The sequence below is a fragment of the Apodemus sylvaticus genome, chromosome 6 (genome assembly GCF_947179515.1).
Source record: "Apodemus sylvaticus chromosome 6, mApoSyl1.1, whole genome shotgun sequence".
NCBI classification, from domain to species: Eukaryota; Metazoa; Chordata; class Mammalia; order Rodentia; family Muridae; genus Apodemus; species Apodemus sylvaticus.
The window spans coordinates 53,146,290-53,159,189 of NC_067477.1; the positions used below are offsets into that span (position 1 = coordinate 53,146,290).

Sequence of the window (12,900 nt, forward strand, 5' to 3'; positions counted from 1 at the left end):
AATAAAATAACATTTTTTATTTGGGGCTACTGATATACTTCAGTGGTAGACTGCAAACCTATGAGGCCCTGGGTTTGATCCCTAATTTAAAAAAGAAAAATATATCTAGTATGTCATAGGAAATCTTGAATTGTGCCTGTTTGAATAATGCCAAGGGAATTGGGGTCATGCTTTATATATAATTTACCTGTAACCAAAGCACACATTCTGTATAGGGAGTGGAAGGGAGATAGGGGTAATATATCAGCATGGCATTTCTAAGAGGGTAAAACTTCAGGAAGGGAACTTTGGGGAAACTTTTTAAGTTGCTTATGTGACAACATTGACAGAGTAGAACCACTAACACAATAAACTTTAGGAATTTAGGGGGTGGAAGTGCTGTGCATTGAAAGAAATCTAACTTTTGAAAAATCTCTTCTGTTATTTTAAGGAAAAACAAGCACTGAAGAAATTAGATAATGTCCGAAAGGATCATGAAAACAGATTAGAAGCTCTTCAGCAGGCTCAGGTATTAATGTTTAGCATTTCCAATGCTGTCCAGAATATGACAATCTCAGCTGGCATTATAGTAAAATTTTTTTGTTTTTGTTTTTTTGTTTGTTTGTTTCTTAAGGAAATTGACAAACTGAAAGGGGAGCTCATAGAGATGAACCTGCAGATAGTTGACAGAGCCATTCAGGTAGTCCGCAGTGCGCTGGCCAACCAGATAGACTGGACAGAGATCGGAGTGATTGTGAAAGAAGCACAAGCTCAGGGAGACCCTGTTGCAAATGCAATCAAAGAACTAAAACTACAAACCAACCACGTTACGATGCTGCTGCAGTAAGTGTGGGTCTTACCAGGTAGTGCTTGTTTTTTATCTTGTGAACCGTTCATTTCATTCTTCTTAATTTCTTCTTTGGGAATGCTCAGAAATAGAAAATACACAATGAAATCATTTCTAATTTTATGAGAAAATTTGAAATGAAAAGTGATATCGACATTTGTGAAATACTATTGAATATTTTTAATAGAAATCCATACTTGTTATCAGAGGAGGAAGATGGTGATGGTGGTGGTGAGGCCAGCATTGAGAACAGCGATGCTGAAGTACCAAAAGGGAAAAAAAAAAAGCAAAAGAACAAGCAGCTGCAGAAGCCTCAGAAGAACAGGCCGCTGCTCGTCGATGTGGATCTCAGCCTGTCAGCCTACGCCAATGCCAAAAAGTAAGCGTTTCACCAGGAAGTCTGTCGATGAATATTTTGCCTGCATGTATTAAGTGTACCAGTATGTGCCTGATGCCCTAGGAAACCAGAAAAGGGCATCAGGTCCCTGGAGCTGGAGTTACAGGTACTTGTGAGCATCAGTGTGGTGACAGGAACAAAGCCTGGTCCTCTGGAGAAGCACCTTGTGCTCTTACGTTTGCATCCTATCTCCAGGCCTATTGGAAACTCATGGTCGTGTATGTGCAGTAAATCAGTAGGATATTAGCAATAGTCATTATTTCGTCTGTTGTTAGAGTTTTTCTGGGGAAATGAAACATACGTGCACGCACGCATGCATGCATACCCCTAAAAAGAAATGCATAACAAACCAAAGTAAGGATTGCACTGAAGTCTAACCTTAGGAACCAGCGAGTCTTTATTGGTGTTACTAACTGGTGTATGAGTGAGGGCTGACTTACTGGAGCAAGGATGATGCAGAAGGACCACATCTCTGAAAGCACACCTCAGCATGGGTGATGCTTCAGGAAAACTGTATATCTGGAGGCCTTTGCTGTTGGAGGCCTGTCAACAAGTCCAATTCAGTTGGCAGTCTCCTTCTCAAGCAGCTGTTTACTGGTTCTCTACCTGGAGGGAGACCCTGAAGCTTGCAAGCTATAGCTTTCTCAGACATGTGAAATATGTTCATTCCCTGGGTCTCTTAGCAATAACCTTCTCGAAGGTGGGGGTCCAGTGTGGAGGAAATTGCTATGGAACTTATGTGTATAGTTTTTTTTTAAAAAAACTTTAATGTATGAGTGTTCTGCATATTCATCCACCTGCCTGAATAGGGCATCATATCCCCCTATAGATGGTTGTGAGCCACCATGTGGTTGCTGGGATTTGAACACAGGACCTTTGGAAGAGCAGCCAGTGCTTTTAACCACTGAGCCATCTCACCAGACCATACTTCTTTTGTTTGTTTGTTTGTTTTTGTTTGTTTGTTTGTTTTGGTTTTGGTTTTTGGTGTTTTTCAAGACAGGATTTCTCTATATAGCCCTGGCTGTCCTGGAACTCACTCCATAGACTAGGCTGGCCTCGAACTCAGAAATCCGCCTGCCTCTGCTTCCCAAGTGCTGGGATTACAGGAGTGAGCCACCACGCCCTGTACTTCTTTTGTTAAAAAGTAATTTTGTGCTCTATGCCACTTGGTTTTATGTGATTTAAGACTGTAAAATTAAAAACTAAAAATAGATTTCACTTAATATTTAAGTTAGATTTATTTTTCTAGATATTATGATCATAAGAGGTATGCTGCTAAAAAAACACAGAGGACTGTTGAAGCCGCTGAGAAGGTAAGGTGGTGATGGAGTTTGCTCATTGTTTTCGGCAGCTTTAATGGCCTTTTCTGTTGAAGTTAGGTTTTTAATTTAGAAATCTCCTACTTTTAATTTTGTTTTAAATGTGCATATTTGTTGTATTTACTTTCTTCTGCTATCTTGCACTTCCTCTTTCCCCAACTCAGCAAATAGCACTTTCATTCTTACCTGCTCAGATGTTAGAAGGATCCATAGCTCTTTCCTCTTAAACCATATCCAGATCTGTCATGTATGTTGTTAGTATGTGTGTACATGCTCATTGTACCACAGGGAGCATGTCTGCCAGAGGGCAGTTTTGTGAAGTTACTTCTCTCTACCTTTATGAGGGCTCCAGAGATTAACCTCATGTCGTCAGGCTTTCAGCAAGTGCTTTTTTACCCCCTGAGCCATCTTGCCAGTCCCATTTACTTTTGGTTCTCAATTTAACGCATAGGCAAAACCTACTGAGTACTGTGTCTCTTGACCATAGTTGCAGGATTTGGAAAGTGGAAGCAGAATGATCATGAGTTCAAGGTCATCCTAAGCTGTTCAATGAGTTTAAGACCAGCCTTTGACACAAGAGACAAAAGCGCGCGCGCGCACGCACGCATTAGATATTTCTTCCATTAAGATTTTTGCACATAGTACCTATATGGAGATTAGAGGGCTACTTGTGGGTGCTAGGGTTCAAACTCAGGTGGTCAGGTTTGTCAGCAAGTGCCTTTACTCAACTAACCATCTCATGGACCCTTAAAAATATTGATTAAGCTGGCTGTGGTGGCATGTATAATCCATGAGGCTAAGACAGAATGATCTCTGAGTTAGGGCCAGCCCGGGCAATATAGCAAAAGCTGTCTAAAGTAATTTGTTATGCTATTGTGTACTTTGGTGTTATGTAAATATATCTTAGAATTATTTTAATTTTTTTTATATAAATAGGCATTCAAATCAGCAGAGAAGAAAACAAAACAAACCTTAAAAGAAGTACAAACAGTTACTTCTATCCAAAAAGCAAGAAAAGTGTATTGGTAAGTGTTGTGCTCTTTCTTTGTTTATTTATTTATTTATTTTTTTTTGGATTTGGATTTTTTCGAGACAAGGTTTATCTGTATAGCCCTGGCTGTCCTGGAACTCACTCTGTAGACCAGGCAGGCCTCAAACTCAGAAACCCGCCTGCCTCTGCCTCCCAAGTGCTGGGATTAAAGGCGTGTGCTACCACACCCGGCCATCTCCTTTTTCTTTATTCCTACTTTGCCTCTCTTCCTCCTAATCTCTCCCATTCTCCACTCCACGCCCTCTCAAATTGATATGCTCTTTTTCTTTCTATAATTTATGTTTTATAAGGCTGTCACAATCTAAAGAGCCCAGTGGCCATCATGTTAGGCCTTTATTTCTGGTTTATTGATGGCTCCAGTAAGCTGTATGTTGTCTGCCTTCTGGGAGGATGCGGAGAGGAAAGGAAAGAAAACCACAAACATAGTAGGAGCTGGGAAGAAGATGGCGAACTATTTGAGCAGACTTTTAGACAGTCCTCCTGTTTTAAACCTGATCTTAAAACTCTAAGTTGCTGTCTTTTGTCGTTTGTTGTTTTGTTCTGAGGCAGGGCTTCCCTGGGTAGCCCACACTGTCCTTGAACTTAGGGCCCTTTGACTCAGTTTTCAAAAGCTTGTGCTCCCACAGCTTATTTCTGTTACATTTTTGAGTTTTGGATTGTAAAAGGATTTTCCTGGGCTCAAGTGTTTTGTCGGTTTAGGACTCAGCCCCTAAGCCTGATATGACCTTGTTTGCTTTTCATTTTACAATGTTCTTAGGTGTGTTTTGCTTTCCTTCTCTTTGTGCTTAGTTTATTGCAGTTGGCATCTCTTTTGGTCAGATTGACCTATATTTTCATTTCTTGTAGTGTTCTTATCAGGTAGGCACATCAAGGTCATATTCCTCATAAAACAAGCTAGAAATGTTCTTGTCTTTAAATGTGGATAGAATTTATTCATAAAGTAGGATGGTCCCGAAATGTTCCGTATTTAGGAAAGTGTTTCAAAAGCTGGCCATGGTGGCACACATTTTCAATTCTAGCACTCGGGGAGAGGCAAGCGAAAATCTAGGAGTTTGAAGACAGCCTGATCTACAGAGTGAGTTCTAGGACAGCCAGGGTTACACAGAGAAACCCTGTGTATTGGGGGAGGGGGGAGTTAAGTGTTTATTATAAATTGGAATTCTTTGTTATTTTGTTTTTAGGGTTTATTTGTTTGTTTGTCTGAACACAAAGTCAGTCTGTCTTTGACACCCCCCCCCTTCTCTTTCTGTCTGTCTGTCTGTCTACCTACCTACCTACCTACCTACCTACCTATCCATGGCTGATTTTGAATTCACTGTGTAGGCTAGGCTGCCTAGTTTCAGTTTTCTGACTTAGCCTCCCAAATACTACAGATTACAGACCTGCATCACCCACTATGCCTAGATTTCTTTGTAGAATTTGATTATTTAGATTCTCTAGCAATGTTTTTTTTTTTCTCAGAAAGTTTATAAATTCTTGATTTGTCTATTCTCTCTTTTCTGCCACTTTTGCTTTTTTTGAGGCTACAGTCAATAGAAATGTGGAGCTGTCATCTAATTGGACTTCTTTTTGTTAGTGTGAACATGCTACATCTTTTCCACTCTTTATTTCCGTCTTTCCATAACCTATATTTTACACACATAACACACACAATCTCAATCTCTCTCTCTCTCTTTCTTTCTCTCTCTCACTGCTTTTGTTTTCTGGTTTGATAGTTTTCCATCTACAAGGGCAGTTGGGGCATTTATACCACATGTACCACTTGTGGTTTGGGGCTTACACACACCCGTCTGCTGTTCGCCCCAGCTGTTCTCCTGTGTGTCGTCCTTATCGCACTTTGGATATTGGCTAGTTTGTTTGTTTGTTTGTTTGTTTTTTTACCAACTTGTATATTAGTTGTTTTTCTTCTTGTGACAAAATACCAGGAAATGGTAATTTAGAAAGGATTTATTATGGCTCATAGTTTGAGGATACAGACCTCAAACTGTGTGCCGGGGAGGGGACATGGCAAGGAAGGCACGGTGGCAGAGGCCGGGACAGCTAGCTAGTTGTGTCATATTGACAGCCAGGAAGCAGAGAGAGGTGTCTGCAAGGGCTCAGCTCACTTTGCCCCTTCGTTAGTGCAGAGTCCCAGCCTGTGGGATTGTGCCGCTCATATGCCGGGTGGGGCTTCCGTCTTCACTTAACTTTCTGGAGACACCCTTTTGGATACACTCAGAGGTCAATTGCCTTGGTGACTCTGAATTCATTCAAGTTTATAAGTAAGACTAGCTGTCATAGCTTCTTAGTTACATTATTCCTCAAGTGTTTCTTCTTTTACTAGGATGATGAAAGAATACATATTTTATCTTTTCTATTCACTGTTTGTCCTTGTCTTTCTAGAAATCTCTTTTCTGTCAGGGAATTTAATAAAGAATTAAAGTCGCTCAGCAAGGAGAAAAATATTTTTATGTGAAAAAAGAAAGAATACAGAACATTGTGTACTATGCCTAAAAAAATAAGAAGGCTAGAAATAATGTTTTAGCTTCTTGTGCATAAAGAAACTGAAGTTCTATATGTAGGAGCTAGCCACAGTGCCTCCTGTTAGGCAGTGATGAGAAACTGAAGGGATGCACCATGCTTTTTGTAAACCTTTAGCACATTTTGAAACAGTATGTTCTTCCCAATCAAACATTAGATTAGAGGCTTAATGCCAGGGCTGAGGATGCAGAGACATATCTGTACATTTGAGGCCCGCCTGGTTAACATAGTGAGTTTCAGGACAGCGGAGGATACATAGGAAACTCAGTCTCAAAACACCACCACCAACAAAGGCAGACTAGAGGCATGGGTATAACTTCATTAGCTAATGAACTTTTCTAGCACAGCTGAGTCCATGGGCTGTATCTAATGTTAAGAACATACAAACAAAAAATTAGAAACCAGTCATGGTGTCATATTTCTATAATCCTGGCATTCATGAAGTTCAGCCAGAATGATCATGAGTTAAGGCTAGCCTGAGCTACTTAATTGAGACGTTGTCTCCAAAAGGGCAAGTGATATTCAGTGATAGAGTGCTTAACTAACACATCTAAGTTCCTAGATACTTGTTAGCAAATAAGTCAAGATTTGGTTCTGTCTCCAGCACCAAATAAGTAAATAAACAATCAGAAAATAAAATCCTTTCCTATTTTGAGAGATATGATAGAGTTTTCCTTGATGCCTCTATGTCATATTTTAAAAGTTTAAATGGTATAGGTGTAATCATATAAAGATAGGTTACATATAATATACCAGACCTTTCTTTTTTATCCGTATTGTCTGTCATTTTCTAAGTGTCATATAAACACACACTGTTATAGCTTCTTTTATTTAGTTTTAATTTTATTTTTATAAGTTTGGTTGTTTAATGTCTATGAATGGTTGTGCTCTTCTTGTGGCCAGTAGAGGGTCTCAGATTCGCTGGGACTGAAGTTGCTGTGTTGATTCTGAGACTCAAACCCAGGTCCTCTGGAAGAGCGGAAGATGCTCTTAACACTGAGCAATTCCTCCATCCCGTTACTCGTTCTGTCTTGATAATAAACTAGTTAATGAAAACCCCAGTTATTTTGTCTTTGGAGAAAAACTGATAGTACTCTTTTGGAGGGGAGAGGGGTGTCACAGGGAATGAGGCAAGGTCTCCCTAGATACCCCAAGCAGGCCTTGAACTTGGATTCTCAGCTCGTCCTCCCAAGTGCTGGGATAATAGGTATGGGCCGTCTCACCTGGAATAATTTCTTGCTTTACCAGTAGTCCAGAATCTGTTTGGTATCCTGATGAAAGAAAGCTGAATCTTAGGGCATTTGATATTTTGTACTTTTGATTTGTATAGTTAATTCACTGTTTTGCCATCCTTATGTTTAAGAATGCTACCTACATAAAGTAAAATAATTTGGGGGCTGGAGAGATAGATGCCTTAGTGGTTAAGAACTGCTTACGACTCTTCCAGAGGACTGGCATTCAGTTCTCAAGCACATTAGGCAGTTTAGAATCTTCTGTAGCTCCAGCCTCACAGGCTTCTACACACTCTCTTTGGGACTCCGTAGGCACTTGCTTTTGTGTTTATATATCCATATGCAAATACACAAATACACATATAACTTACTTTTTTAAAAGAAATAAATAGATCTGGGCAGTTGGTGGCACATGGGACTTAAGAGGCAGAGGCAGAGGCAGGTGGATCTCTGAGTTTGAGGACAGCTTGGTCTACAGAATGAGTTCCAGGACAGCCATGGCTACACAGAGAAACCCTGTCTCAAAGAGAGACAGAGACAGAGAGGCAGACAGTCAGAGAGATGAACTTGGTTTGTGGGCTGTTGTTTCTCAGATAGGGTGATATAGCCTAGACTAGCCTTACGTTCATATATAGCTGTGGCTGGCCTTGACCCTCATCTTCCCAGTGCTAGGAACACAGGTTTGTCTTACCCACCACTAGTGAGATCACATTTTTATAGAATTTAGTTCTTCCTTCTCTTCTTCTGCCTCTTGTGCCCCTCCCCCTGACAGAGACAAGGGTCTCATTGTATCACTGGGTGGCCTGGAACATACAGAGATTCTCTTACCTCTGCCTCCCCAGTACTGGCAAGTGCCACTGTGCCCTGATAGAATTTCATTTCTTCGAAGATTGTAAAACTATATTACATGGTTTCAGTTAAGATTTGCCTGGTGCTTATCTTAACTGGTAAGTTGTGTCATTGGATTGCTGATATCTTATTCTGTTCAGGCATGACAACTTCATGGTTTGTTATATTTTGCTTTGAAAATTGTTATGAGTTCAGGCTTTTCTTTTTAACAAAAAATGTTAACTTTGTTTTCTTTCTATAGGTTTGAGAAATTTCTGTGGTTCATTAGTTCAGAGAACTATCTAATTATAGGTGGTCGGGATCAGCAGCAGAATGAGATTATTGTGAAAAGATACTTAACCCCAGGTGAGATTAAAACTGTATGAGATTTTCTCTTAAACGACTCATCAGTTGTTTCACTGATAGGCACTGATTTTTATCTTATACTCTTGTTTGACAATTAGAGATTTAACACTTTATGGCTTACATTTTGTTGAAGTCTTTGTCACTTTTTGTTAAGTGGGTATTGCAAGAGCAGTATTGCCAAGTTAATCTGTTTTGTTGGACTTTTGATCTTCTGCTATATTTACAAAATAGTTTCCAGTTCTCCAAGTCATGATGGATCACATTTTTTAAAGGTTAGTGTTTTTTGGTGCTAAAATTTGTGACCATTTTTCTAGTTTACAAATAGGACTTCAAGCTGGGATAGTGCATACCTATAGTTGCAGCCGCTAAAGAGGCTAAATTGAGAGGACAACTTGATCCCAGAAGTTCCAGAATAACCTAAGTAGCATTTAAAAAGAAAGGAAGCAGGCTGGAGAGATGGCTCAGCAGTGAAGGACTTGTGTTCCTTGCTGAACTGACCTGTGTTTAGTTCTCTGCAGCTACACAATGGCTCACCGTCACCTGTTCCACGGCTCTAGAGGGTCCTAGTGCCTCTTTCTTCCTTCTGTGGGATTATCTGTATGGAAGCACTGCATACAGGTGCTTTGCTTATGAATATGCAGGCAGAACATTCACGCACATACAATTTTAAAGTAAAGTAAAACATTTGGAAGAAAGAAAAATAACATAAAAAAGCAAAAGAAATGGGCCTTAAAGTATAATCTCACATGTGTTTTTATTTAAGGAGACATTTATGTGCATGCTGATCTACATGGCGCTACCAGCTGTGTAATTAAGAATCCAACAGGTAATGTATTTCCATTTTCTGGAATTTTCTTTTTTTAATATATTTTATTTTTGCATGTGTACATGCCTGGTTTGAGTTTCTTTCTTGGCTTCCTTTAATGTGCTAGACAGGTAAACCAAATAAACTCTTTCCACCTCAAAGTTGTTTTTTTTGGTTGTAGTTTTATCACAGCAATAGAAATAGAAACCCACACTAAGACGGTAATAAAATGAAATTCAAAATGCTCAAATTGACAAAAAATATGATTATACATATATATTGAGATATATACATATGTATATGTTGTTTGGTGTGTGTGTGTGTGTGTGTTAGTGTATTTGCTTTTTGGTTTTGTTTGTTTTTGTTTTTGGAGACAGAATCTCTGTATACATTTGGCTGGCCTGGAACTCACTATGTAGCCTCCTGAGAGTTGATATTAAAGGTGTTTGCCACCAGGCTCAGCCTTGTGCTTATATTTAAAAAAAAAAAAAACTAAGGAAATTACCAGATTTTAGAATCACGGTAATAAGCAATAATGTCCACACAGCCTAAGATGGATACAAAACAAGTTGTAACTAAGTGTGAAAGCACAGTTGTGAAATAGAGGCAGTAGATTCATGTTTCAGGTTATTCTTAACCAGCCTGGGCTATGTGATGCCCTGTATCAAGAAAAAAAAGGAAATACATGGTATTTCTATATGCTTGTATCTTAGTTACCTGTCAATTATTGTGATAAAACACTGTAACCAGAGCAACTTATTAGAGAGTTTAACTAGGCAGGCCTATGTTTTCAGAGGACTAAGTTTTTGATGAGGAGTCAGGCCACCAATAGTAGTGGCAGGGTGCTGGAGCAGCAGCTGAGAGCTTACACCCAGATGTACAAACAGGTCAGAGAGATGATATGGGGGATGGCAGGAGACTTTTGAATCTTAAGCCACCCCCAGTAACACAGCTCTCCAACAAGGTCACCCCACCCCCAAGTTCCTCCCAAGCAGTTCCTGCTGGGAACTGAGTACTCAATTCATAGGGAGCTTCTCATTGAAGCCACCATAACTAGCAATGAATAAACAGACATAATAACATTAAAAGAGTAAAATAAGGGGTGTGGGATGTAGCACAGAAGAGTGCTTGTCTGACAGGTACTGATCTCCACTGCCACAGAGACCAGGCATGATGGTACAAGCTGTAATCCTAGCATTCAAGAAGTAGAGGTGAAAGGATCAGAAATTCAATTTGGTTGTCAGCTATACAACAGTTCATATGGCTGCCTGGGCTGAAGAGATTGACTTTACAAAGAAAGGGAGATAGGAGTCATGACTCGTTGGTACAGTACCTTTCTAACATGCTTGAAACCCTGGCTTTTAGTTCATTACATTATAAAATTAGTAATAAACTTGCTAATATAGAAAAGCCTAATGAGAAAAACCTATAAAATGGTAAAGAAAAGTAAAGAGAAAAAAAAAGCCAGGTGTGGCAAATCATACCTACAGTCCCAGGAGCAGAAGCCAGAGGACCACTTCAAATTCCAGGCTGAACACAAAAGTCTACATGTAAGTCCACTTATCTGAACTTATCAAAATAGGATAGAAAGTATCTTAGTGATTGCAGGTAGCCCAGTTTGGAAAGGAAGGAGGAGTGTTAGTAATACATATAAGGTTGGGTGGGGGGGTCGTGATGGAAATGCTTTGGGATTGCATTATTGTATTGTAATAATCACACTTCATTATCTCATGTATGCATGAGAACACACACAAAGAAGCATAAAAAATAAAATTTAAAAACTTTGGCTTTGGTCCCTAACACTATAACAGTGGGTAGGTAGATAGGTAAATAGGATCTTAAGATGAAAGGTGTTATCTTTGTTACACTTTGTTATTCAAAGTTATACTTAGTGACTCTATAGCAACCCTATACTTGGTATTGCTATTCTAGGAGAACCCATCCCTCCACGGACTTTGACTGAAGCAGGCACAATGGCACTTTGCTACAGTGCAGCTTGGGATGCACGTGTTATCACTAGTGCTTGGTGGGTGTACCATCACCAGGTAATAAAGGCTGTGGTCCATTTTCTTGATTTCTTAAGCGCTATATACCTCATAAATGGCTAGGCTTTAGAAGGTAGGCAAAATACCTACCTTGATAAAGCTTATGTTTAAGCAGTAGAGAAAATATTTGCATACTAGGTGGGAAGTGCTGTGAAGAAGAAAACAAAACAATTTTTTTGTTGTTGTTTTTATAGCAAGGTCTCACTATGTAACTTTGACTGTCTTGGAACGTCTTGGAACTTACTATATAGGCCAGGCTTGGTCACAAGGATTTGCTTGTCTCTCTCTTATAAGTGCTTAGATTAAATTTGTACACACCACATAACCTGCTGCCAGGGTGTGTGTGGGAGGGGGACTTTATTTATTTATATTTATTTATTTGGTTTTCAAGACACAGTATCCTTTTCTATGTATCCTTGACTATTTTTTAGTTCACTTGGTAGACCAGGCTGGCCTCAAATTCAGATCCACCTGCCTCTGCCTCTGCCTCCTGAGTGCTGGGATTAAAGGTGTGCACCACCACCAAAAATTTTAAAGCAAACAATGGAACAGAGCCAGAGTAAACCATGTAAAATAACAGGTAGTGGTACGATCCAAATAAAGAGCCAAGTGACGGGTGACCCGTGCAGTTCTGACAGGGGTGACCCGTGCAGTTCTGCTGAGTAGAGAATGATCTACTGGTGACTGAAATGTTGAATTGAAAAAACCTTTTTCCTATTCATCTTGATTAGAAGTTTCTGAATTCTCTTTTGCCTTTCCAGAAAAGAGGCATAACTTGTGTTTTCTGTGTTCACTTGGTTTTAGTAATTGCCCTTGTTTCTGTTTGATGCTGTTTTGCTTTTGTCATTCTGGACATTGCACTTAGAGACCTGCATTCTGAGCAAGTGCCCTTGGCCTGATGTTGTGAGATCTGAGTTTCCCAGCTAGTATTGAACTCTCTTTATATCTCATGTAGGACTTGAACTTTCAGTCCTCTGACCTCAGTGATAGAGGTCCCTGGGACTACAGGCCTGTGCCACCGAGTCCAGCTGTTAGTGCTCTTTGATATTAATCCATTTTGTATTTGACTTCCCACTGCAGGTAGATCACATTTTCAAGAATTACAGCTGATAATGATGCATTAATTCTATAAGAAAAAATCAATTTCATTATCATCCTTGAAATTTGTTTCATTTTATGTTATTTATATTATCTGCTATTCTGTGATGTTGATTTTAGGAAATTAATAATATTTGAGACATAATACTTTATACCTCTACTGGTAATTAAAGTGGTTTTCTATGTAGAACTAAAAAGATACTTTCAAATTTAGAGTAATCAGAAATGTGTAAAGTCTTTGGAATAAGCTCCTTTACCTTGTTTTATCAACTATATCTTTTTAAAGTTCTGTTATCTTTATTTCCTAGGAAAGACTATTTTAGTGGCTGGCGAGGTGGCTCATAAAAGCCCTTGTTATCAAGCCTAATGACCTGAATTCAGTCCCTGGGATCTAATTCTTTGCAAGCTGTCCT

The 12,900-nt window shown here is 39.4% G+C and overlaps 1 protein-coding gene across 1 annotated transcript in view; it reads left to right on the forward strand.

Moving 5' to 3' along the window:
• The window catches only part of Nemf (nuclear export mediator factor), a 48,502-nt gene that overhangs the window by 19,045 nt on the left and 16,557 nt on the right, over positions 1-12,900 (forward strand). The window contains exons 12-19 of the mRNA XM_052185748.1: positions 431-508; positions 614-822; positions 1,014-1,205; positions 2,473-2,536; positions 3,479-3,567; positions 8,436-8,539; positions 9,303-9,365; positions 11,277-11,389. Of these exons, the coding sequence (XP_052041708.1) occupies positions 431-508; positions 614-822; positions 1,014-1,205; positions 2,473-2,536; positions 3,479-3,567; positions 8,436-8,539; positions 9,303-9,365; positions 11,277-11,389 (912 nt within the window). The remainder of the gene's footprint in view (positions 1-430; positions 509-613; positions 823-1,013; positions 1,206-2,472; positions 2,537-3,478; positions 3,568-8,435; positions 8,540-9,302; positions 9,366-11,276; positions 11,390-12,900) is intronic.